At 41.1% G+C, this 26,690-nt stretch overlaps 3 protein-coding genes and 1 long non-coding RNA gene across 6 annotated transcripts in view; all 4 read left to right on the top strand.

The window, feature by feature from the left end:
- Positions 1 to 80: 80 nt before the first annotated feature.
- LOC121714789 (tripartite motif-containing protein 16-like) lies at positions 81 to 6,076 on the top strand. 2 transcript variants are annotated; one of them, XM_042099856.1, is made up of 6 exons: positions 81 to 853; positions 1,567 to 1,653; positions 1,848 to 2,081; positions 2,575 to 2,728; positions 2,863 to 2,922; positions 5,190 to 6,076. In XM_042099856.1, exons 1-6 carry the CDS (start codon positions 263 to 265, stop codon positions 5,705 to 5,707), a joined length of 1,644 nt encoding a protein of 547 aa, XP_041955790.1. In that variant the 5' UTR covers positions 81 to 262; the 3' UTR covers positions 5,708 to 6,076. The 2 variants fall into 2 exon arrangements, with proteins under 2 accessions (XP_041955790.1, XP_041955789.1); XM_042099855.1 differs by having other exon boundaries at positions 83 to 853; positions 1,558 to 1,653.
- A 3,736-nt stretch (positions 6,077 to 9,812) lies between these two features.
- LOC121714793 lies at positions 9,813 to 11,313 on the top strand. The gene is made up of 5 exons (XR_006033438.1): positions 9,813 to 9,855; positions 10,166 to 10,328; positions 10,431 to 10,461; positions 10,774 to 10,805; positions 10,953 to 11,313. It is a non-coding gene; the product is annotated as an uncharacterized LOC121714793 (long non-coding RNA).
- A 287-nt stretch (positions 11,314 to 11,600) lies between these two features.
- Positions 11,601 to 26,690, top strand: part of LOC121714788 (tripartite motif-containing protein 16-like) — an 18,653-nt gene continuing 3,563 nt past the window's right edge. The window contains exons 1-6 of one of the 2 annotated variants that reach the window (XM_042099853.1): positions 11,601 to 12,367; positions 12,485 to 12,580; positions 13,206 to 13,439; positions 13,553 to 13,712; positions 14,088 to 14,147; positions 15,523 to 16,333. In XM_042099853.1, the coding sequence (XP_041955787.1) occupies positions 11,780 to 12,367; positions 12,485 to 12,580; positions 13,206 to 13,439; positions 13,553 to 13,712; positions 14,088 to 14,147; positions 15,523 to 16,037 (1,653 nt within the window). In that variant the 5' untranslated portion in view covers positions 11,601 to 11,779 and the 3' untranslated portion in view covers positions 16,038 to 16,333. Of the gene's footprint in view, positions 12,368 to 12,484; positions 12,581 to 13,205; positions 13,440 to 13,552; positions 13,713 to 14,087; positions 14,148 to 15,522; positions 16,334 to 26,690 lie in introns of those variants that run through there. The other variant, XM_042099854.1, reaches the window with a different exon arrangement.
- LOC121715626 (E3 ubiquitin-protein ligase TRIM47-like) lies at positions 25,649 to 26,330 on the top strand (the record flags this gene model as incomplete). The annotated part of the gene is given in 3 exon segments (XM_042101496.1): positions 25,649 to 25,750; positions 25,752 to 25,882; positions 25,884 to 26,330. Coding segments are annotated over 3 exon segments (609 nt in total), but the record flags the coding sequence as incomplete, so codon positions are not given.

Below are 26,690 nucleotides of genomic sequence, written 5' to 3'. Positions count from 1 at the left end.
ACGAACATCATTTTACATTTAGACCAAACATATACGTAGCCTAGTCTATAGTGAAACAACAACTGACTATTTGCGTTATTTGTCTTGGTGGTAGCCTTTGTGATAGTAGTGGATTGGACGTTGACCTCTCTCACAACAAGGAAGTGTTTTTCAAGGTAGGCTAATGCACGCCTAGATTATTTAGAAACGAAACTAGTGTGTGTAGGGCAGGGCAGATGTTGTCTTCTAGCTTCGTAAAGTGTTTGTAACCTACTCAAGAAGAATGGCAGAGGCGATATCATGTAATCAAGAACTTTTTACATGTCCTATTTGTTTGGATCTGCTGAAAGATCCAGTGACTATTCCCTGTGGACACAATTACTGCATGGGCTGCATTAAGGGCTGCTGGGATCAGGAAGATCAGAAGGGAGTCTACAGCTGCCCCCAGTGCAGACAGACGCTTAATTCTAGACCCGTTTTAAACAAAAATAATGTTGTTGCTGAGCTTGTGGAGCAGCTAAGGAAGACCCGAATTCAAACTGTTGTTCCTGCTCCTGTTGTATGTGCTGGAGCTGGAGATGTGGATTGTGACATCTGCACTGGGAGAAAACTCAAAGCTGTGAAGTCCTGTCTGGATTGTCTGTTGTCTTACTGTGAAAATCACTATACATCTCACAATGAACTTAATCCTGGACGAAAACACAAGGTGGTTGATGCCACAGGTCAGCTACAGGAGAGGATCTGCACCCAGCATGAGAAGCCTCTGGAGATATTTTGTCGTACAGACCAGAGTTGTGTCTGTTTTCTCTGCATGGTGGATGAACACAAAGGCCATGACAATGTGTCAGCCTCTGCAGGGAGAAAGGAGAAACAGGTAAGGAACGTTAGCTGTGGTACAACATGGGCTATATGGTGTACAACTGGAATGAATGTTGTAGACCAGGGGTGTCAAAGATACTGCCCCGCCCAGGTTTCGTATACCTCCTCAGAAGGTATGGGAAAATAATAATAATAATACAAAAATATTTTTTATTACATGTATGTGTGATAAGCATTATCATGATATGATAAATAAAATAAACCTAGCTCAAACATCTTCAGTAAGGAAGAGGCTGAAAAAAATGGAAATTTCTGCTGCCCCAACAATTAGGCTACATTACGTTGGCGTAGCCATATACGCTATGCTGTTGAAAAAGAGAGATTGACATGGAAGGTAAGGTATTTCAAGAAAATAAGAGCAGTATTGACAGCAGTACATGCTAAACATGCCTTGTTTGCTCATTGGTGTAGTAAAGGAGTATATTGTCAGTCAACAGTTATCTGTTGGCCCCTATGAGGTCTCTTTCCAACAAATCCTAATATGAGTCTGACACCCTCTAGTTTCATTAGACAGTTAGAGAGCGAACAACGGTATGAAATCACTTCTCTCTAATGAAGTTGTAATTGGTAACATTAAAGATCAACATAGCCATGTGTTTGTGAGCTCACCCTTTGCAGTTGGCTCTTGAGGAATTGTCTAACAGGCCTAGTAATTCTGAGTTAACAGCAGTATGAATGTGATGCATTTGTTCAACACAGACACACTTGGAAGAGACTCAAAGGAGATTTCAGCAGAGAATCCTGAAGAGAGAGAAGGAGCTGCAGGAGCTGAAGAAGGCTGTGGAGACTATCAAGGTGAGTGCTGACCACAGGAGAAGAATGGCTCCCCAAGACTGCTGAGAGCCAGGGTTCATTTAGGGACTGGGGCTCTCAGTTAGCCAGAGAGGAGATTTTCCCAGTTCCTCTAAGCCACACTATTGATAGGTTTTGTGGAAGAGTTGAACGAGGGCTACTTTAGATGGACACCATGTGATTATGTCTCCTAACAGAGTTCTGCACAGACAGCAGTGGAGGACAGTGAGCAGATCTTCACTGAGATGATCCGCTCCATTGAGAGAAGGCGCTCTGAGGTGAAAGAGCTGATCAGAGCTCAGGAGAAGGCTGAGGTGAGTCGGGCTGAAGGACTCCTGAAGCAACTGGAGGAGGAGATTGCTGAGCTGAAGAGGAGAGATGCTGAGCTGGAGCAGCTTTCACACACACAGGATCACATCCATTTCCTTAAGGTAACTGTTGATAGTTTATGAGGGAACAGGAGGTGATGATGGTATTAATTTACCTCACACAGCACTTTAGCAGACCCCATGGCATTTGAGATCTGAAAGGAATATTTTTGTAATGCTCATAAAAATTAAGCATAATTGTTAGGTTTTTATTTTGGCTCTCAAGAAGTATTCTTGTGACCAAAAGGATCACATTGAATGGTATTTCCACATTCCTAATGTATATTGTATAAATCTATGATCTTCTGAGATATAGTCTATAACTCATCCCTAATATAATATATAACTAGTCACATGTGCATTGTAATGCTTTTGTTAAAGTTAGCAAAAAACATCCAGATCAACTGAATCAACTGGATTTATATGTAATGAAATACAGATTGTAGATTTAAACTTACAACTTACTTAAACCTAAATGCTGTATTTATCATGTACTGTAACTAGTTTCTGTCTCTCTTTGTCTTTCTCTCTCTCTGTCAAATGTTTCTGTATTTAGACTTTCCAGTCAGTGAGCAACACACCTACAGACGTATCCAGCATCTATGTTAACCAAAGCCTTTCTTTTGAGGCTGTGAAGAAATCTGTCGCTTCGCTAAAGGGACATCTGGAGGATTTCTGCAAAGAGAAAGTCATGAAGATATTTGCAGCAGGTTGGTCACATTCTACACACTATAATTTTATTGATATAAAAACCAAAGGTTAGGTTGACCTAACCTTGTCGCCATTCATACAGCTTATTTAAGTCAGTGTTGTCTATAATGTAATTTTTTTTTTATTTCAATAGTGACTGAAGTCCAGGCTATTTTGCCTTTGGAACCTACAACCAGAGAGGAATTCCTACAATGTGAGTTTGAGTCCAAATCACAGGTCAAGTTTCATTAAAAATGAACATGTTTAAACAGTTCAACATTTTATTATGGGGTTTCCAGGAGAGGAGGAAGCAATGTATTTTCCAGACAGTCATGCTTACAGAGTAGTAACAGGTGTTGGGCCTTTGTGTTTTTTAGCCCACCAATACAAAGTCCACCATCAGCCTATGTCTTACAGTAATATGACTTTCTAAATTCAGGAGGGAATGTAAAGGATTTGCTATGCCCCTTTAACAGCAATCTCCGGCAGGTGTTTGGAGTGTTTTGTCAATTTATAAAAAATGAAAGACTGAAATATCCTACTTAAATAAATATTCAGACCCTTTGTTATGACGCTTGCAATTCAGCTCTGGTGCATCTTACTTCTAGCAAGGGTCCTTAAGATGCTTCTAGAACTTGACTGGAGTCCACCTGTGCCTAAATGAATTCATTGGACATTATTAGGAGAGGCACACATTTATCTCACAGTTGATGGCGTATGTCAGAGTGAAAACCAAGCCACAAGGTCAAGAGTAATGTCCGTAGACCTGCGAGATAGGGTTGTGTGACGACACGCAAACATTTCAGCAGAATTGAAAGTGCCCAAGAGCATGGTAGCCTCCATCATTCTCAATTGGAAAAGTTTGGAAAAACCAACAGTCTTTCTAGATCTGGCCTCTCTGCCAAACGAAGTAATCCGGGACGAAGGGGCTTTTTTCAGACACGTAACCAAGGAACCAGTGGTCACTATGAATGAGATCCAGATCAGAAAAGCTTACAGAAGGAGAACCATCAGTGCAGCTCAGTGTTTGTTTTCTTCCACACACAGCAAATCTAGGAAGACTGTTGGTTGTTCTTAATCCTTTTCATTTGAGATGATTGAGATTACCATACTCTTGAGCACTTTCAATGCTGCAGAAATGTTCTTGGATGCTTCCCCATATCCGTGTCTTCACACAACCCTGTCTCGTAGGTAAACCGTAAATTATCTCGACCACGTAGCTTGGTTTTCACTCTGACATACATCATCAACTGTGAGACCTGTTAGACAGGTGTGTGCCTCTACTAATAAGGTCCAATGAATTCATTTAGGCACAGGTGGACTCAAATCAGGTTCTAGAAGCATCTCAAGGACCATTGATAGAAGTAGGATGCACCAGATTTTGAATCCATTTTAAGATGAGTCTAAAACATAACAAAATGTGGAAAACATGACCGGGTCTGAAAACCTTCTGGTTGCACTGTATGTACTTGAAACAAGTCAAAGTCTGGTCTGTTTGCTTAGTCTCTCTCTCTTTCTCACTCACCCACCCACACCTACCCACCCACACACACTAATGGACACAGACACATACACATGGATACATAAAGATGACCAGGCCAGACACACACACACACACACACACACACACACACACACACACACACACACACACACACACACACACACACAGATATTTTAATTCTTTGAGTCCACAATATACAAAACAGATATTCCAAATATATCCAAGGATCCCAAATGTGATACATTAATTCATTCAGACATCCAGACATGTAAAGATACACAAGTCAGCATGGAAAGAAGAATACAACAAATGTATAGGGGTAAACACAGCCTCAGAAATGGATACATGAAGTGACATACATTGTATTTCCATAGACTGTATTCTCCTTGGTGGATCCAATATGAGAAATGAGAGTGAGATGGGAAGATGAGGTTGGGTTGGCATAATAAAGGAATTTTCAATGACTGATGCAAGACTCATGATAACCAACAGAGCAGATGCAGGCTCGATTCCCCCTCTAGATTTAGCCCAGTCCAGTCATTCGGATGTTGCCAGGGTTTTGCTGACAGCAGATCAGGCCGTATGAAGTTTATATGGAAGGGACACGCTTGTTCAGTTACAGAGATCATTGAAGGCGCTTATTCAAGACCAACGGCCAATCAAATAACATTCCTCTTCTCTGTGATCCTGAATCAGTGTGTTGATGTGTGGTGAAATAATGTTTGTGGTGTATATAGCAAAGGCCTGGGGCATGTTCTCTAGTGTATAGATGTACATAAATGTCTTCCTTTATAAACCTACAATTGAAAACACACAAATCACACACAAGTAAAGGGCCTCCCACATGCACTCATTCTAGTGCAAATATGCAGAATCAGACAAAAACACATACACAATCTCAATCTAACATTCAGTCATTCTGTCACTCATCGTGATGTTATATTAAGAAACACTTGTGTTGTCCTCTATTCCATCAGACTCCTGTCACTTCACACTGGATCCAAACACAGCACAAGGAAACCTCCATCTGTCTGAGGGGAACAGGAGGGTGATGAAGAGATCCCATCTCCGGTCATATCCTTATCATACAGAGAGATTTGATACATTGTATGCGGTGCTGTGTAGAGAGGGTGTGTCTGCACGCTGCTACTGGGAGATTGAATGGAGTGGGGAGTGGGTCAATATAGCAGTCTCATATAAAAGCATCAGCAGGAAAGGGGAGGGTAGTGAGTGTGGGTTTGGAGGTAATGATCAGTCCTGGAGCCTGTGCCTCACCAGCTCCGGCTCCTCCTTCTGGCACAATAATGAAGTGACTGAACTCCCTCTAGTGACCAGCCCCAGAGTAGGAGTGTATGTGGATCACAGGGCAGGAACTCTGGCCTTCTACAGCATCTCTGACACAGTAACCTTCCTGCACAGAGTCCAGACCACATTCACTGACACACTCTACCCTGGGTTTTGGCTAGATTATAGCTCATCAGTGAAGCTGTTGTGAGTATTCTCAGTTGAGAATTGGTCTGGTATTATCCAGGCTAGATCCCCTCTGGTTGCTGCAGTAGGAGCCATTAGTGTTTCAGCTTTGGGAACCAAATACATTTAGGAGTAGGAAGAGCGAGTAGTGTAGTGCAACATAAAAGTCAAAGCTCAAACATTGGTCCCCGCATGGTTTCAGAATGTAATTTTCACACAACTCTCTTTAATACTCTGTGTGCCCACTCAATTTCTTGTAGAACAAGTTTTTAACAATACTTTGATCATAAAGACCAAGAAATTAGATCAAATGAAAATATATTTTGAAAATACTGAATGTAATCAGCTGTGAATGTAAAGTACCTTTGCAGGAATAAAAAATATGTTTGCTGTAGTGTGTCCTACTGTGTCTTCTCTGTTTGGCAGATTGTCATCCTGTGTGGAAACAAGACAATAATATTATCTTATATTATAAAGACGCCTCAAAACCTTTGTCAACAATTTCACACAGCATCTAATGCACATACATTAAGCTATTTCATCTGATATTTTAATAGTATCCTGAACAAAAAAAAACACTATTGTTTACTTATTATTTTCAGTGCAACATGAGTGAAGAAGCCAAAGAGGGGACACAGAGGAATAATAACTGATAGGGCATAGAAACTGAACGGACTATAGATCTGTGTTGGATGTTGGGCATTTGTGTTGGGTCGTTATAGCTGTTTTGGAAAGTATGTGAGCTGATTATTTGTCTGTGAACCCATCTAATGACAGGCACATTCTTGACCTCTGCTCTCTCCATCACCCACTTCTGCTGTATCACTCACATCTCCTGAAATCACTTCTTCAGGAAACCACTCCAGATTCTTACAGATCTCAGAACACAGATCCTTACCAAACACACTCCAATCCAATAGCCAGCCACTGCATGTTAAGTGTGTGTGAGAAGAGATAGGGAAAGAGACTGTGTGTTTGTGTGTCTGTGAGTGTGTGTGCTGTACGCGAGTATGGCGGACATGCTGACATCTGAAGGAGCAAGACTCATTCTTCTGTCTGATCTGTTTGGAGCTGCTGAGTGGCCATTCCCTGTGGACACAACTGAATAGATAGATAGATAGATAGATAGATAGATACTTAAAAGTAATTAAAAGTATATAATATAAAAAACACAACTAACCAATAAGGACAGTAGAAGATAAAGCATATACTAAAATACAAATTATACTAAATAACACTAAATCTAAATCAAGTCTAAAACAATATCCACATAGTGTGCTTAGGGGTGATTAAGCATGAGGCGCTTGCAATGACTGAGGCAGGGACTGAGCCTGTGATACTCTGTGCATAGTAAGGTAAGGTGCTCTGTGAGAGTGAGTGTCATGGTGATGGTGCAAATGAGTAAGTCCAACAGTGCAACAGTGCAAGAATAAAGTCTAGAGACCAGCATAAAATTAATATGGATACATATATATATATATATAATATAATAGTGAAATAATATAATAATCAAATAACTATATTAAGAAAAGGTATAGGTGCGGCCACAATCCGGCTGTGGGATGGAGGGAGGGGTTATGCATATGTGCTAATATAGCACACAAACAGTGAGGCAGTAAGACAGTGGTAAATGGGCTGCATCAGCAGCGACTGGGACCAGGATGAGCAGAGAGGCTGCTACAGCTGCCCACAGTGCAGACGGACGTCCCCACAGAGACCTGTACTCAACAAGAACCCCCTGATCTCTCAGCTGGTGGACAGGGTGAGGGCCAGACTGACAGCAGCTTCATCCGCCCACCATTACTTTCATCCTGAACACGTAAAGTGTGAGTTTTGCTCTGAGGACCTGGGGAGGGCGAAGACGGAGGAAATGAACTCATTTGTTTTTTTTCCGCCATTGTTTTTCTATGGTCGTTGCACTATATTTTCAAATTACTATAATAAAAAACAACCCAATACTTTGAGCTCCATGATTTCTTTAAACAATCATACTGTGAATCCAGGATCATATATGCATGGTACTATTTTTTTTAAATGTCATGATAATCAATGAAATGTTCGGGTTTAAAAATAATTACGTTGCTTACCAGGCTACAGATGTCAGCTCTTCTGCCAACTGATCCCTCCTCTCCCGTGCTACTGCATTTGTGTTCATTGGTATCGGCACATGCAATTCAGCATCAAGTCTTCTAAAGTCCTGTAATGTTTCCTCATCTATGTCTACGGGACATCTATGGTGCATGGCAATGTTATGCAACACACAACATGCCACAAAGAATGCTGCGACTTTCTGAGGACTGTAGGCTACTGTAATGTGCCACCTGACTTATCCAAACATCTGAAGCGCATTTTCAGCAACCCAAATGCTCTTTCAATGACGGGGCATGCCTATGCGTGTTTTATATTGAACAACAATTCACGCATTGTTGTTGGCATGATGTAAGGTATAATCAGCCAATTGTCAATTTAAATGACTATGCATCTTTCTACTATTGGTGAAGTGCCTACTCAATTTGCAAATTACCAATTTGCATCGTCATTACCCATTTGCAAATGATAAAATAACATATATACAACTCTCCGCGGATTTCTGACTTCTCTTGGTCAGTGGCGTAATGATTTTTAGAGAGTGTAAGATAGCGATCACACCGGACCACACCTTCTGCCACACCCCTGGGCGCAAGGTTTAATAAAAGTGGAGCGCATGGCGTAAATTCCGCCACTGACCGGGTTTAAGATAAGAACAAGCTTTGCGTCGCGCTTTGCGCCACTTTGCGCCACATTTCTGGTCGCCAAAATAGAGCCCACAGAGTGGTCACATACCAGATGGTGCCGGTGAAGTGTATGATGACGCGGGTGTTTCGGATATCAGGCTATTCTACACAGTGAGTCAATTAGTTCAATGTATTGAGTTTGATATTGCTGTGAATATATTGTTGTAAGCTGGATGTCTTTGGCAACAGGCTTCTTATTATGACAATTTCTACACATATGAAATGCTGTTGTTTTTATTTGGACACATCAGCCCTCATTAATAGCAATATGCCTATAATGAAAAAGAACTATAAACTCAATATAGATAATTAATATAATTAGTTCTCCTTCTCCACCTCCACCTGTTGGAGCTTCCCCAGGAAATTATGGTATGAAATTCATTTTCTACAGTTTGTAGATAGGTTTATGAAGATGTGGATTCTTCTCTACCTCCTCCATCACTAACTGAGTGAGTTTACATTGACTTATTAATTGACTTACCCAGGTTTGGGACATAAATAAGATTGCTCTTTAAATGTTAGCTCAACACTGCAAAATGATTCTAAGCAGAACAGTTTCAGTAAATATCATGATGGTAACAGGCAAAACACAAAAGCTTCTGTTCAAACAGAAATAAAAATGTATTTTCAATGTGAGTGACCCCTATCCCCCATAATTCCAACAGTAAAACCATATGTGCAGAGTCTATTCTATGTGTGCTGGGAGTCTAAATGGCGTGCAGGCCCCATGGTGGAAACACTGTGATTGCCATTGTGTTTCATTACATTCCATCAACTATGTGCATTTGGACAGTTTTCAGCACAAAGCAGTACTTGTTCATTCCTGCTCTGCCTGTTTATAAATGATCAAAGGCCCTATGACCCACCTAGCCTTAACTTTGCCTTTGAATTGATCACAAGTGGACAGCTCTAAGTGTTGAGGAGGCTTTGAGCCTCGATCTCTCAGACCACATCGGGCATGGGCCGCATATGAAATTAATATTTTTTAAAATTCATACAACCCCATGGAGATATATTATACGAGTGTGTCAAATACACTTGCTGTGCCTGGAACACACCAGGGAATAGACCCAGACTCTGTTGTTGTTGATTGTTTTGTCTTCTTTTTATTTCTGGTGGACTCGGGAAGTTAATTGCCGTATCGCACTGCTTAAAAACAACACCTTAGGTTGTTGCAAAAAATAATTTGAGTAAGTGTTAATTTTTATATGGCAAGGAAGTGAGATATCATTAGATATACATACTGGATAGGCATGTGTAGACACAATGAAGTGTGGACTGATGTAAAGATACTGTACCCCCTCTTTTCAGTCATCCATTTGGAAAAACAGAGGAAGCAGATGGCAAGAAGAAGAAGAAGTTTGAAAAAGAGGAGAAAGAGTTCAGGAAGAAGTTTAAGGTAAATTAGTCAGCCGGCTGATTTAGGAGCTTTATCTCTCACTCCATTTGTTTTGAAAGGTCACCTTGAAGAGTTTAGCTGACACTTTCATCTAAATTCATCACTCTGTTCTTCTTTCTCTGTCTGTTTCCTTTGTGTCTGTCTGACTGTTTGTCTTTCTGTCTGTCTGACTCATTTGTGTCCTGTCTGTCTGTCGGTGTGTCTGTCTTCTTTTTGTCCTGTCTGTCTGTCTGTCTGTCTGTCTCTCTCTCCAGTAAGGAACATTCAAAATATTTTTTTTCTCTTTCGTGTTGTTATATGTTATTGACAGTATGATGGAGATATCAGTGTGTTGTACCAAGTAATGGTGGATCCAGCTTTGACCACTAAAAAGTGGGGAAATAAAGATCTTCCCTTGAGACCAGGAGAGACTATTGATGTCATTGTGAAACCTCAAGATGGCAAACTAATCGGAAGGAACAAAGACGGAAAATGTGAGCAAACACGTTTGATATGAAGTATTTGTTTCATTAATAGTTGCTTTCTAATGTTTTCTAATGTCATTATTTTTCATTATTGACATCCTTCTTTTGCAGTTGGCTATGTTTGCCTTTGCAACATCCAACAGTAAGTATTGTACCTGTTAATGATTTGGTATAACTTACTGATTATTAGTGTGATCATTTCAGGTAGAAAGTTGGCTATAATAATGACTCCAGAAATGTCATTTTCATATTCAGTGACAATCTAAGAAAATGCATGCAAGACTTTTGACTGGAAAACAAAACACTGATAACTGGGACAGTGCAACCAAAGTGGATTAAGTGCCAACAACTTAATATAGTCTGACAATCCTACTCATAGTCAGAACATCTGTCATTGGGATAGCATGTGGATTCATATTTACTTATGAATCTGAACTCTTTTTCTTTCTCACAGGGAATCTGACATTTATGATGATGTTGGAGAGGGTAGGTTTTAAGCCACACAGAAAATATATCAAGCATCAAATGTATTGTGCAGTGTTTGCATTTAATACAATTGTAATATGCTGCAAATTCTCTTTTGTGAATTCCTGTAATTGGCCCTAATACTTTTCTAATTCTCATTTATTACAGATTGCATTTATGACAACTGAACAGAAACCCTGCTGAGTTTCCTAAAATGGTTGAAAGGATTGAAACTGAACTGAATTGAATTTGAACTATTTGAACATATGAGCATATATATATATATATATATATATATATATATATATATATATATATATATATATGTGTGTGTGTGTGTGTGTGTGTGTGTGTAAATGTGTGTGCCACATAACCAAGACAAATTTCCTCTTGTATGTATATCTTTCCAAATGCCCTGTTGCATTGAATTGATGTAGCTGTGTTACTTGTACAGTCCCATTGTAATTGTTTTGTAATACAAAATAAACCCACTAGATGGCAGCATTACTTCTGATATCAAACCCATGAACAGATGATCTCTCTTTGCACGTGTATTTTAAATTGCTTATGCTCTCAGAAGTGCTTTACTTAAAAAAATATATTTTTGCTAATTGGCATCAGTAATTAAGTTAGATTACACTATTTTGTTCAAAGATTATTCATGGTTGTCCATGAATACTGTATAAATAATGTATACTGAAATCAGTATGATAGGCCTATTCCGTAATAAAAAACGAACATCATTTTACATTTAGACCAAACATATACGTAGCCTAGTCTATAGTGAAACAACAACTGACTATTTGCGTTATTTGTCTTGGTGGTAGCCTTTGTGATAGTAGTGGATTGGACGTTGACCTCTCTCACAACAAGGAAGTGTTTTTCAAGGTAGGCTAATGCACGCCTAGATTATTTAGAAACGAAACTAGTGTGTGTAGGGCAGGGCAGATGTTGTCTTCTAGCTTCGTAAAGCGTTTGTAACCTACTCAAGAAGAATGGCAGAGGCGATATCATGTAATCAAGAACTTTTTACATGTCCTATTTGTTTGGATCTGCTGAAAGATCCAGTGACTATTCCCTGTGGACACAATTACTGCATGGGCTGCATTAAGGGCTGCTGGGATCAGGAAGATCAGAAGGGAGTCTACAGCTGCCCCCAGTGCAGACAAATGTTCACTCTAAGACCTGTTTTAAACAAAAATAATGTTTTTGCTGAGCTTGTGGAACAATTCAGGAAGACCAGAATCCAAGCTGTTGCTCCTCCTGTTGAATATGCTGGTCCGGGGGAGGTGGAATGTGATCTCTGTACTGGAAGAAAACTAAAAGCTGTGAAGTCGTGTCTGGACTGTCTGTTGTCTTATTGTGAAACTCACTATAAAGTTCACAACGATGTCAATCCTGGACGAAAACACAAGATGATTGATGCCACAGGTCAGCTACAGGAGAGGATCTGCGCCCAACATGAGAAGCCTCTGGAGATATTCTGTCGTACAGAACAAACTTGTGTTTGTTTTCTCTGCATGGTGGATGAACACAAAGGTCATGACACTGTGTCAGCATCTGCAGGGAGAAAGGAGAAACAGGTAAGGACAAGAGTTGTGACAAATGGATTGAAACAGGCTATAGACTCATCCTCTAGCGTGCCGGTGCCTAGTAATTCTATGCTAACTGTATTGATGTCATGCATTTGTTCAACACAGACATACCTGAGAGAGACCCAGAGGTCATTTCAGCAGAGACTCCTGGAGAGAGAGAAGAAGCTGCAGGAGCTGAGGAAGGCTGTGGAGACTCTCAAGGTGAGTCTGACCTGAGGAATAGACAGCTGGCTGCTGGAGGAGCCATTTTAGGTCTTAGTTAGGGACTAGGGCTCTCCTCTGGTTAGCCAGAGAGGAAAACTTTCCAGTTCCTCTAAACCCCACTATTAACAGGCTTTGTGGAAGAGCTGGGTGAGTGAGTGGGCTGTTTTAGATGGAACCCATATATTTGGCTAGGTTCACACTGCAAGTCGTACTGCTCAATTCTGTCTCAAAACAGTACACAGCTAAACCAACTGACTGACTGCCTTCGTAGTCCTCTTTCATCTTCGGATCCAATAACACATATCCCAACTTCTCTGGTGCTCAGAGTGCTTTGCAATATTTGGAACTCCGTAGCGCAAAATTCTGAATGTTGATCAAAAACGTATAAACGTATAAAGTCGCATAAATTCCAATAACTGTTCAGACATATCGCACTGCAAAACATCAGACCTGTATCGGATTTAGACCACATGTGAAAGTGGCCAAAATCAGTTTTGAGAAAGTCAGATTTCATGTGATTTGCGCTGTTCACACTGTTTGGACAACATCAAATATGTGTCACATATTTGTATCAAGTTAAAATATGTGTATCAAGTTAAAAAATATCCGTTTGGCCTGGTAGTGTTCTGCACAGACAGCAGTGGAGGACAGTGAGAAAATCTTTACTGAGATAATCCGCACCATTGAGAGAAGGCGCTCTGAGGTGACAGAGCTGATCAGAGCTCAGGAGAAGGCTGAGGTGAGTCAGGCTGAAGGACTCCTGAAGCAACTGGAGCAGGAGATTGCTGAGCTGAAGAGGAGAGATGCTGAGCTGGACCAGCTTTCACACACAGAGGATCACATCCATTTTCTCAAGGTAACTGTTGACAGGTCATGAGGGCACAAGATGTAATTTACCTTACATTTCAACAGTTTTAACTGCTCTCTCTATCTTGCCTCCCTCTCTCTGTTATGCATTTCTGTATTTAGACTTTCCAGTCAGTGAGCAACACACCTGAGACTACAGACGTATCCAGCATCTGTGTTAACCAAGGCCTCTCTTTTGAGGCTGTGAAGAAATCTGTCTCCTCGCTAAAGGGGCAGCTGGAGGATTTCTGCAAAGAGGAAGTCATGAAGATTTCTGCAGCAGGTTGGACATATTCCGGTAACACTTTACTTGACAGTATCGACATAAGAGTGACATGACACTGTCATGAACACATGAACCCTAACCCTAACCTCTAACCCTAACCCTAATCCTAACCCTAACTTGTTATGACAAAAACCGAATGTCACTTCATAACAGAAGCGGTATGTCATAAACATTTATGACTTGTTTATGACACGTTCATGACAGTGTCATGTCACTCTTATGTCGATACTGTAAAGTAAAGTGTAACCCATATTCCTACCATTTCTGACACATTATAATTTTACTGATATTAAAACCAAAAGTTAAGTTCATACAATGTCGACATTTGTAAATAAGTCAGTGTTTATAATATGATTCTTTCTATCACTATAGTGACTAATGTCCAGGCTATTTTGCTTTTGGAACCTACAACCAGAGAGGAATTCTTACATTGTGAGTTTTGTCACACACACACACACACACACACACACACACACACACACACACACACACACACACACACACACACACACAAACACACACACACATTTCATGCAGCACATTATTCCAATTTACAAGTCAAGTTTCATTAAAATTTAAACATGTTTAGTTAAACATGTTTAAACATGGGCAGTGGTAGTGTAGTGGTTAAGGAGCTGGGCTAGCGTGCAGTAGCCTAAAAGTTGTCGGTTCAATTCCCAGCTTCCACCGTTGTGCCCTTGAGCAAGGCACTTAACCCCAAGTTGCTCCGGGGACAATGTGATCCCTTGTAATATAGATGACATATGTAAGTCACTTTGGTCAAGAAGTGTCTGCTAAATGTAATGTAATGTAATCTAAACAGTTCAACTTTTTATTATGAGGTTTCCACCCTCTCTGGATAGAATCAATATCTTTATAGATATTGATATAGAAGCAATATCTTTTCTAGACAGTTATGCTTGCAGAGCAGTAACAGGTGTTGGGCCTTTGTTTTGTTTAGCCCATCTGTGCAAAGTAGAGTTGCTACTCTTCTTTTGCATTCATTGACTGTGATTTGCGCTGCATTTGTTAATCGACTTGTAAAGCCTTTCCTTCAAAGTGGCCGCGACAGGAAGACAGCTAAGGTAGCCTAAAAAACACACCCTTCATAAAATATTTCGATTCATCAGACAACCTCATCACAATACCACAGAATTGTCATTCTATTTTAAACATTGGTCAGTGGTGAAAAATAGAGTTCAGTTTTGACTTGTGTCTTTGTCCTTTGCACTTGCATTGTAAGACAATTTGGTGTTAATGCAAACGACTGTCTTGCTAAAAAAACTGCACCAATTAACGTAGTTATGCTCTCAAACAACTGTTTGAACCTGTTAGCTTCTGGAAATAGACCCTAGGTTGTTTTTACTCCGGAACACACACACGTAAAGGACTTCCAACATGCATTCATTCTAGTAAAAATATATATAGTCACATCCATAATGCCAAAACGTCACATTCATAATGCCAGTGTTCCCTACAAAATGCATGTAATGCAATGCATGTCTCCGCACAATTTTATAATGCATTGCAAAAATGACGTGTAAACGATTATATGAAATTTGAGGATTTGTCAGTATTCAGAGGACAGAGGTTACATTTAAAAGTTATGCAAATTAATTCACTGATACGAATCTTGCTAATCTATGCTCTAAGGTATTTTGTTTGCCAATATGATTCCATCTGTCACATCCATAACGCTGGAACTGCCCATATACAAAATCAGACACACACAATCTCAATTTACCATTGATTTATTCTGTCACTCAGCAATATGTTAAAACTTTTGTGTTGTCCTCTATTCCATCAGACTCCTGTCACTTCTCTCTGGATCCAAACACAGCAAACAGAAACCTCCATCTGTCTGATGATAACATGAGAATGGAGGGGAGAGACGAGCTCCAGTCATATCCTGATCATCCACAGAGATTCCCTGTGTGGTGGCAAGTGCTGTGTAGTGAGGGTGTGTCTGGACGCTGCTACTGGGAGGTTGAGTGGAGTGGGATGGTTTATATAGCAGTCTCGTATAAAAGCATCAGCAGGAAAGGAAGGGGTAATGAATGTAAGTTCGGTTGTAATGATCAGTCCTGGAGGCTGAGACTCACCAGCTCTGACTCCTCATTCTGGCACAGTAATAATGAGACTAAACTCCCTCTGGTGGCCAGCTCCAGAATAGGAGTGTATGTGGATCACAGGGCAGGAACTCTGGCCTTCTACAGCATCTCCGACTCAATGACCTTACTGCACAGAGTCCAGACCACATTCACTCACACACTCTACCCTGGGTTTATGGCTGGCACTAAATCATCAGTGAAGCTGTTGTAACTTGAAAATATAGATGCTGTAAACACATGCATTTCACCCATCAATCACGTTTAACCATCACTAGAATGAGATGTGTGGGGGGGGGGGGGATTATTGAAGCAAGATGTTAAACCTATCCTCAGAACTTATTGTGGGTATGTGGTACGTTTGCGATATTTTTGGTGCAACTGGGTTGACAAGGATGAGACTTTGCAAATGTTAAGTTACTTTTGTATATTATCCTGTCAGAATGGTTCTGGTGTAACCATAGTGTGAGGTTAGTGGTGGCCAATAAATATCAGCATGAGTTAAAGCAACATCATGTAGTTCTTGTTCCTTAAAATCATGACTTCAAAATCATTTTGCCATCTCTGACATTGGCGATGGGCACCCGGAACACCTGAGGGGTATTTCACAAAAGCAGAATTAAGACATCCAAGATCAGAGATAAAGCAAGCTTAACCTAGCATTGTCTTGTCATCCTAGCTCAACACGTTTCATTAACGCCAATCCACAATGAGTAGGAGTGACTAGGTCAAGCCAGGTGTAAGTAATTCAGGATGTGTGCACATTCTCGATTTTCCCTGGAATAAAAAAGACGCAGAAAATGGTGTCATTTGCACAAAGTGAACAACCGCTTTTGATATGTGTAAAAAAAACACATATAATGACTTTATATTGACTACAACTGAATTTATTGAAAACACCTTTGAAAAATTGCTTAATCTAGGTTTTGTGAAATACTCTTCACGTTGCACTTTTCAACACTGTTGTTGCGGGTAGCGCTAAACGGATACCCAGTTCACTGACAATTGACGAAAAGAGGAATTCATACATTGTGTTACTTTAAGGCCTTTGAGCACCGTGGGCCTTAGCACACTGAGTCGGTACGGTATTTTTCATGCACAATTGACGATTGAAAATCGACCACATTCACACACACTGTACCCTAGGTTTTGGCTTGGGTTTAATTTTCAGCATGGTCAGACATCAGTCAAACTCCTCTGAACCACAGCTCAGACTAATACAACATTAAAGATGTTTAGCAGTAAATATAATAAGTTAAGATAAAATAAACTTTATTGTCCCTCTAGGGGGAAATTTGTTAATATAACCCAGAAATTTACTCTTACATTCACTTAGTGCTAGCACTGTAAAACACTCTCAATATAGATATACACACACACATATGCATGAACGCACATACACACACACATAGACACATGCATGTGCTGTGCACAAGTATAGTTGGGCAAGGGGCAATCAACCCTGAACAGAATTCTGCTGAATTTGACAAAATGGTTGTAATCAGTAACTGTACATTTCATGTAACCTGGAATCCAACTCTTATCACTTGGTGTTATCACTGTAAAAAGCTATGATACTGACCAGATGTAAACACACAGCCATACACGCATAAGTGGACAAACACAGAGAGGTGGACACAGGGGCGCCGCTAGGGTTGTATTCCATAGTACGCACCATATGTGCCCCCCCAAAAAGGTACCCTTATTTACAAAATTTGCGCTTTTGGTAAATGTAGGCTATAGCCTCTCCTTATTGAGCCTAAGAAAAACCTTTACATAAACTGGAACAGAAAGCCCCTCTTAATCACGTCAACCTACCCATCATCCCTTATCAAATAGCCTACTGCATTAAGCGTCTATTTTTTACAACACTAGCTGTAGGTTACGTGGGCTTATAGGGGTGTTTCACGCTTTTTAAAAGTTCTGGAATGAGTGAGATTTCTCTCCCGGGATTTTTATAAAATTCTGGTTGCTAAACACACTATTTTAATGCAGTTTGGAAAGGACAGAATGCCTTTACAAAGCAAGCAATTTGACTCAAATTAGGGGAACGTACCGTATGCGCATTATAACTTCACTGCCCAACCCGCGAAAAAGGGAAAGAAAAGAAAAAATAAACCAATGAGTTTATGTCGCGATTTGCGAGAGAAAAACACAGTTATGGTAACTTACTAACAATAATGATTTGCTCACAACACTCTAAATACATTGCACTGCTGTTTTGGTTGTCCCAAACTTTTAGATGATAGGCATAGGCCTACGCACAGTCAAGGAATTTTAACACCCGCACCAACCCGACACGTCATGACGTGCCTTAGCCCCAAAAAGGCTGAGAACCTCTGCTCTACGCATTAACTGAATCCCTGTTCCAACCAGTGTTTTATTTTTTTAAAATAAGCCTACAGAGGTAAGCAAACAATTCAACATTTTAAACATGTGTAGACCGTGACCGTAGAGGACAATCTCTCACTGCTGTCAGTGTCAGCATCACTGCTAAGAACAGTAGCTACGCCTACATCTTTTAACGTTACGGTTAAACGCCTGAAAAATATTAAGCTGCTGCTGTTGTTTTCTTTTCATGAATGAATGATTAGGCTATTATCCAATGAATGAATGGAACGTTGTGTTTTTAAGCGCCAGAATTGACCTATCCAAAGCCACGCCCGAAAACCGCCACAGGTCAATTGTGTCATGACAATGCTACGTTTTCATATATAATATAGTCTATGGTTTCCATGCACACCATATTCCGGTTTTATTCGGAATAATGCCAATATTCAGATTGCACATGAGTCAATAAATATAGGCTAGTAGTTTTTTTTTTTATTGTTGTAGGCTAATATTGAATGTGAAAAAATTGTACGCACAGTGCGTACAGGATTAGCCTGCCGGCGCCACTGGGTGGACACATACACAAACACACACACACAGACTTTCAGAGATGCTGTGTGTGTCCTGCATGTCTCCTGTTTTGTTTCTCTAGAGCCAAACAATAATGTTACTAAATAAAATGTCCCTACTACGTAAAACTTACATTTGCAAAATAGTTTCCGTTATTTACAAAATGTTTTTTTTTACTGATGTACAACGTTTTAAAACAATCCATTCAAGTCTTTGCATATGTACGGAAGCGTAGGCTATTGCTGCCACACTAAAATAAATAAAAAGGCTCAGTATTATGTAATTACGTGAAAAGTTTCTTTTATAACATTAACAACAATAACAATATCTTTTTCACGTTTTAACAAGACATGTATCACGTTATTACATGAAATTATCACGTTATTTCATGATAATGATATTTTCACGTTATAACGTTCAATGTGAGGCACGTTCACGTTATATCGTGAAAATATCATGTTATTTCAAGATATGATTTTTTCACGTTTTTACAAGATATTTATCACATTTTTACAAGATATTTATCACGTTTTTACATGAAATTATCACGTTATTTCAAAATAATGAAACTAAACTAAACAAGGCCACGGTTCTGTGCAGGATAGTGTGATGATTTTATCTACACATAATAACTTGTGTGTGTGTGTGCATGCTGGTTTATTAGAAACATTCCATCTTATATAAGGATATTGTTTGTGCAACTGTTATGCAACATTTACTGGAAGTCATGAGACTGAGCTGTCAGAGACTGAGAGTGAAACTGAGGAGGAATGGCAGTGAAAGTAAAACCAAACAGGGCTTAGGAGAAGTGGAGGGGTTTACAAGAAAAGGAGGCAGAACCAAAAGTGAAAGTACACATGGAACCAAAACAAACGCATACTCTGCCTGGCAACGAATTACACATCGGACCTGGTCACATGTATTCTGCCTAGCAACACACATTTTTTAATGTTTAAATGGGAAGGGTTTTCCACCAATATCTCAAGTCCCAAAACGTTCTGATTGGCTATAAGGGGCCCGGTGACGTTCCTGGTGATATGAACGCCCCTCGGGCCCCTGAGAGCATAAAAGAAAGAGCTCAGGCACATTCAGATCTCATCGGGGTAGCAGCTGCCACTCATCACTCTATTGCCTGACGGTCCAGTCCTGACGCTGTTTGGATTGTATTTTCACTGCAATACGGTGAATAAAGGATCAACAGTCTTCAGCATCTCTCGTCTTGGTGTTCTCCTTCGGGTCTTTGACATCAAAGTGCTAGTTGGATTGGAGGTTCGGGAAAGTGAATGGTTTTTCCACGACAATAGCCTGCTCACACAGCCTGATAGTTCTGCTTTATCTTCTTATCAACACAATAAATAAAACTTTCGCTAACTTGGCGCAAGAGGGAGAAAGGGCTTTGATAAATATGTGAATCTTCACGCAATGTGGGTGAATGTACAGAGCGCTCTGGCTCGGTAGTCTGCATGTCAAGTCAGCGCTGTCATTTCTAAGGCTGTGGGGAAGGGACATGGGGAGTGAGAAGTGAAGCGCTGCAGTCAGTGCAGGCTGCTGGAGAGCACAGCAAATAAAATATTCTAACAGCAATAGCATGCGCTTTTTGAGATCACACTTAATCAGGCTGGCCCCACCGGGAATCCTCCCGACTCTCCCGATTGCCACTCCGCTAGGCTAGCCTACTGCACACAGGTGCAGAATATTCTGGACATTGGGTGTTCGCATAGGCCTATAACAATATCATCCACCGTGTTCAATAACGAAAATGTCTTAAACCGAGCTTAAAATAGAATTTGATTGAGTCATGTAAACGAGCATATACTATTCTTGCCTCTCGTTTCGTTTAGTTTCATTATCTTGAATAACATGATAATTTCATGTAGCCTAATAACGTGATAGGCTATATATCTTGTAAAAACTTAAAGGAGAATTCCGGTGTGATATTGACCTAAAGTGTATTGAAACATGATACCGAGTGTGAACGTATGTCTCATAGCCCATCTCGGCTTGTCCCCTGCACTCCAAAATCTGGCGCTAGTTAGCCGATGCTACCAACAGCTTTTTCAATAGTGGTGCTTCGGCATCGGGCTAGCCATGCAAATAAATACATACGTTCACACTCGGTATCATGTTTCAATATACCTTAGGTCAATATCACACCGGAATTCTCCTTTAAAAATATCATGAAATAACATGATATTTTCACAATAACGTGAAAATATCAGTAGCTTATCATGAAATAACGTGATAATTTCATGTAATAACGTGATACATATCTTGTTAAAACATGAAAAAGATATTGTTATAACAAGAAGCTTAGTGTGGCATCAATACGCTTCCGTAGTATCCTATTCTTGCCTCTCGTTTCGTTTAGTTTCATTATCTTGAATAACGTGATAATTTCATGTAATAACGTGATATATATCTTGTAAAAACTTAAAAATATAATATATTGAAATAACATAATATTTCCACGTTATAACGTGAAAATATCAGTATCATGAAATAACGTGATAATTTCATGTAACGTGATACATATCTTGTTAAAACATGAAAAAGATGGCTTGGGAGACTCGGTCCTGGCGGGTCGCTGTGTGGTTTTGGCATTGGTTGGGTCCTGTGGGTTATCTATTGGCCCTGGGCCCCCGGTGTGCACCCTCCTCATACGCTCATGCACACGCCTTGTCCTGGAAGCACACAGCACGCTTTACTCTCTTTTAATTGCACTACATGTTAGGTGACATACATCAAACATAAACAAAAACTACAAAACAGGCTAGGGTAAGAGTGGAGTGCAGGTAGATGCCTCATCAGGAGTCTATCTGCATGCCTCACTTATTTTAATGCACACATTGAGGAGGCATACATCTTACACAGGGTAAGTGTGGTGTGCATGGGGAAATCCTGACAGATATTCACCATGCATGCCCACTTCTTTTAATGCTACACTCTAGATAGATCCCTCAACCTAGCCATTCACATACTGTACATATTTAGGTCAAGAGTGGCGTGTTGGGTGAAGGTCTGGGGCGAGGTGTGGTTGGTCGTGGTAGTGGGGGATGTGTGCATATGCTGGGGGCCTGGGGGGATGGGTGGCACGCAGGTCCTCCCCTCTGTCAGCTCGTCGCAGTATAACTGCGGGGGCTGGGTGGAACTGTGGCCATTAATGGGTGCCCAGGTTGGCAATCAGTCAGGCAATCAACCAGGCAATCAGTTATTCCTATTATTATACTTATCTTTAATATAATAATTACAACTCCTCTCCTCTGAAACCCTCCCTCTCTATGTTCCAGCTTCTCTCCTCCTGGCCCAACAGCAAGCCAGCCTTATACATATGCACACACACACACACACACATACATCCTCACATACTCACTACCCCTCAACCCCCATCCCCACCCCCATCCCAACACCACCTCATTCCTCCCTTCTTTTCATTCCGGTCATCAATTTCATCCCTGATAATCACATCTGTAATCATCCTGGACGCAAATCATCCTTAGCCTTTCTGTTATTAATGTTATGTTGTGTTATGTTTGTGGAAGCCAAGTCAATGTGATGTCTTGTTAAGTTACAGTATGTGTTTATGTAATGTACATCTGTTTGTCGTATGTAGTATTCTTGTGCATGTCGTAGTGTTGCATTTTCTGTAATGTCAATGATGTTTGCAAATAAAAAAATAAAAAAATAAAAATAAAACATGAAAAAGATATTGTTATAACAAGAAACTTTTCACATCATTACATAATACTGAGCCTTTTTATTTATTTTAGTGTGGCAGCAATACGCTTCCGTACATATGTGCCAAATAGCTATAACATCATTATTTCATTATCATATTATCATTACATTACATTACATTTGGCTGACGCTTTTTAACCAAAGCGACTAACAACATGGTAAACAGTAAGTTTTAGAACAATTCTCACAATTTTAGGACAGTTTAAAAAAAACATTAGAGTACAGTAAGAATAAGTGCGTCGGTGAGTGCTGTTTTTAACAGTTACTTGTCAGTTTAAAACGGCTGGTGAGTGCTAGGATCAGTAAGACTTGTTGTAAGTGTTGCTATGAGAGTAGATGTTCTCTAAAGAGCTGGGTCTTCAGGAGTTTTTTGAAAGTGGAAAAGGATGTCCCTGCCCTTGTAGGAACTGGCAGTGTGTTCCTCCAACGAGGAACAACAGATGAGAAAAGTTTGGATTGGCTTGAGCGTACCGGTGGTAGAGCTAGACGTCGTTCGTCAGAGGAGCGCAGCGGTCTGGAGGTAGTGTAAGTCTGTATGAGGGCATTCAAGTAGGTGGGAGCAGAACCGGAGACTACTTTGTAGGCAAGCGTTAGAGACTTGAATTTGATGCGGGCCGCCATAGGTAGCCAGTGTAGCTGGATGAGCAGCGGGGTAACATGTGCCCTTTTGGGTTGGTTGTAGACCAGGCGCGCCGCCGCGTTCTGGATCATCTGAAGTGGTTTCACTGCGCAGGCTGGGAGACCTGTCAGGAGGGCATTGCAGTAGTCGAGTCGTGAGATGACTATTGCCTGAACCAGAAGTTGGGTAGCATCTTGAGTCAAGTAAGTCCTGATTTTCCGTATGTTGTAGAGTGCAAAACGGCATGACCGGGCGACTGAGACAACATGATCCGAGAAGTTTAGTTGGTTGTCAAGAACAACTCCTAGATTTCTTGCAGTCCTGGTCGGTGAAACAGACAGGGAGTCAAATTTGATGTTGATGTTGTGGTGTATGGTAGGTTTAGCTGGGATGACCAGCAGTTCAGTCTTTGAGAGGTTCAGCTGGAGGTGGTGTGCCTTCATCCATGTAGCTATGTCTGAAAGGCAATCCGAGATCCGTGCTGAAACCAGGGGGTCGTCAGGTGGAAAGGACAGATAGAGCTGTGTGTCGTCTGCATAGCAGTGGTATGAGAAGCCGTGCGAACAGATAATCTGTCCCAAGGAGGTGGTGTAGATAGCAAAGAGGAGGGGGCCCAGCACTGAGCCCTGGGGGACCCCTGTGGTGAGATGGTGAGGTGCGGATAGCTGACCAAGCCATGATACGTTAAACGAGCGTCCTGTGAGGTAGGATTCAAACCAGGAGAGAGCAGAACCGGAGATTCCCATGTCAGCGAGTATAGAGAGAAGGATACGGTGATTAACCGTGTCAAAGGCAGCCGATAAGTCAAGCAGAATGAGTACTGATGACCGAGCGGTCGCCCTGGCTTCTTTTAAGGCTTCTGTTACAGACAGCAGAGCCGTTTCGGTAGAGTGGCCGCTTTTGAACCCAGACTGATTTGGATCCAGAAGGTTGTTCTGTGAAAGGAAGTCAGAGACCTGTTTGGAGACTGCTCGTTCAATGCCTTTGGATAGGAAAGGCAGTAGTGAGACAGGGCGGTAGTTCTCGACTTGAGCAGGGTTGAGAGAAGCTTTCTTAAGTAACGGTGTTACCCGGGCCATTTTGAACGCTGTTGGAAATGTGCCGGAGGTTAGCGAGGCATTGATCACATGTGTGATAGCTGGAGCGATGGTCGGGCTGATGGACTGAAGTAGGCTCGTAGGTATAGGGTCCAGCGATTATGTGGTAGGACGGCTGCATGTCAGGAGTCTGGACACTTCACTCTCGGAGAGAGGCGTGAATGCTGAAAAAGATGTTCCAGCAGTCCCTAGAGGTTGTAGGAGTGCGGTATCTGAGTCAGATGCGTTGAGTGGGCATGTAGAGAATTGACTGCTGACTGCCGCCACTTTGTTTGTAAAAAATGAGGCGAGGGTATCTGCAGTAAGGCTGGATGGAGGAGGAGGCAGCTGAGGGTTGAGTAGCGATTTGAAGGTTGAGAAAAGTTTTCGAGTGTCTGTAGCGCTGTTGATTTTGTCATGGTAGAAAGCATGTGAAGCGAGTGAAGATCAAGTCAAGCTCTTTGCCAGCTTTGTGAGTCGGTGGGCTTTGAACCAGTTCGAGGTCAAAGGAGTGGACCAGGGCCAAAAAGTCCGCTGAGCCTGGGGCATCTAAGTGGATGTTCATATCACCGAGAACAAGAAGCGGACAGTCATGCTCAGGGATGGAAGATAGCAGAGTGTCAAGTTCGTCAATAAAGATCATAAGATCATAAGAACAGTCTTTGCAATGGCAGTGATCACATTCGCAATGCCTAGGCTACTAAATGCTGATTTATTCTTCTGCGTCGAATCAGTCAGTAGTCCTACCATACAATGCTTAATGACATATAACCCAACTGCTGTTTCACCACCAGTGTCATTGCCAGCCAGTGTATTTTAAACAATATTGCACTGTTGCACATTTCTCTTTTTAAATGCCTACTGCATAATTAACTAGTGCTTGCACATTTATAAATATTCAGATTTGAATTTAGTAGGCTGTAGACAGTGTTTATTTTGTGATTCCTGCCTATTAGGAAAGCTTTGCGATAGACTAAATAAAAAAGAACACTTCAGTCATAGACCTCTGAAGTTCGCCTACAAAAAAGCAGCCATCTTTGACATCCGGTATCTGGCGATTTTTCAGTTCCGTTATTCTCGATTTTTCCTATGGGAAAATAACATGGGGATTTTGAATTATCGCATGTTAAACTTTCGCGGGGATGAAAAAGTCTGAAATGCAGTTTTCCTGAACACACTTTTGTCCTCAGCCTTCGAGTGGATACTGCGATCTTGTTACGTGAAGGCGGCACACTTAGATGTTTGCTACCCCAGAGCTAACTTGCAATGGTAGTTAGCTTCAATTAACAATCGGATCTCCTTACATGGGCAAAGATGGCCGTTTTGGTTCTTTTTTGTAGGCGAACTTCAGACGCCCCCTGCAGTCCTTGGGGGGCACTCGTACACAATGAGGAAGTTGTGCACATAATTCCTAGTACATAATTGAGGAGAAATGAAACAGAAACGGTGCAACTGAACAAGTGCTTTGTGAAGTCCAGAGTTCTGTGAATTGTCTTTCAGCAGCGTAGAGGGAATGACAGAGATCTTGACAAGCAACCAGGACCTTTTCCCTTGGACATTCTCAGAGAACCAGTGACTCTTCACTGTGGACACAATTACTTACTGCATGGGCTGCATTAAGGGCTGCTGGGATCAGGAAGATCAGAAGGGAGTCTACAGCTGCCCCCAATGCAGACACACGTTCACTCCAAGACCCGTTTTAAACAAAAATAATGTTTTTGCTGAGCTTGGAGCAGGTAAGGAAGACCAGAATTCAACCTCTTGCTCCTGCTCCTGTTGAATGTTATACAGCTGGAGATGTGGATTGTGACGTCTGCACTGGGAGAAAACTCAAAGCTGTGAAGTCCTGTCTGGAGTGTCTGGTGTCTTACTGTGAAACTCACTATAAAGCTCACAATGAACTAAATCCTGTACGAAAACACAAGATAGTTGATGCCACAGGCCAGCTACAGGAGAGGATCTGCACCCAACATGAGAAGCCTCTGGAAATATTTTGTCGTACGGACCAAAGTTGTGTTTGTTCGTTCTGTCTGGTTGATGACCACAAAGGCCATGACACTGTCAGTCTCTGCAGGGAAAATGGAGAAACAGGTAAGGACAGGTGACGTGGTTATAGGGTTAGAATTAAACAATCTGTTCCAGTATAGTGAAGCTGAGTACAGCATAGAAAAAGAACAACATGGCAAAATCATGTAAGTGTGTAGCACTTCATGTTAGTGTGTAATGTGAAGTTGGCAGCACCCTCACCCCGAGTTGAAAACACAGAGATAAAAACAGAGATTCCTACTTTATGAACCATAGCTTATCAATTACATATCAGGTGTACCTGTAAATGCATGGTGGTCAGCTCACATGTACAACAAGCATCGCTGAATGGATGCAGAGTTCAAACTAGTCATGGTAAAAGAGTTCATTGCTGATGATGGTCAGGATCAAGTATTTACACTGCTCTCAAGACTGTAAGCTGATGTGATGTTATCGCCCAAAATACCATGAAATATTGAGATATAATTTTAAGTCTATATCGCCCATCCCT

The sequence above is a fragment of the Alosa sapidissima genome, chromosome 8 (assembly GCF_018492685.1).
Source record: "Alosa sapidissima isolate fAloSap1 chromosome 8, fAloSap1.pri, whole genome shotgun sequence".
In the NCBI taxonomy this organism is placed as follows: Eukaryota; Metazoa; Chordata; class Actinopteri; order Clupeiformes; family Clupeidae; genus Alosa; species Alosa sapidissima.
Note: the sequence above shows the minus strand (reverse complement) of the source record. Positions and strands in the feature narration are given on the sequence as shown.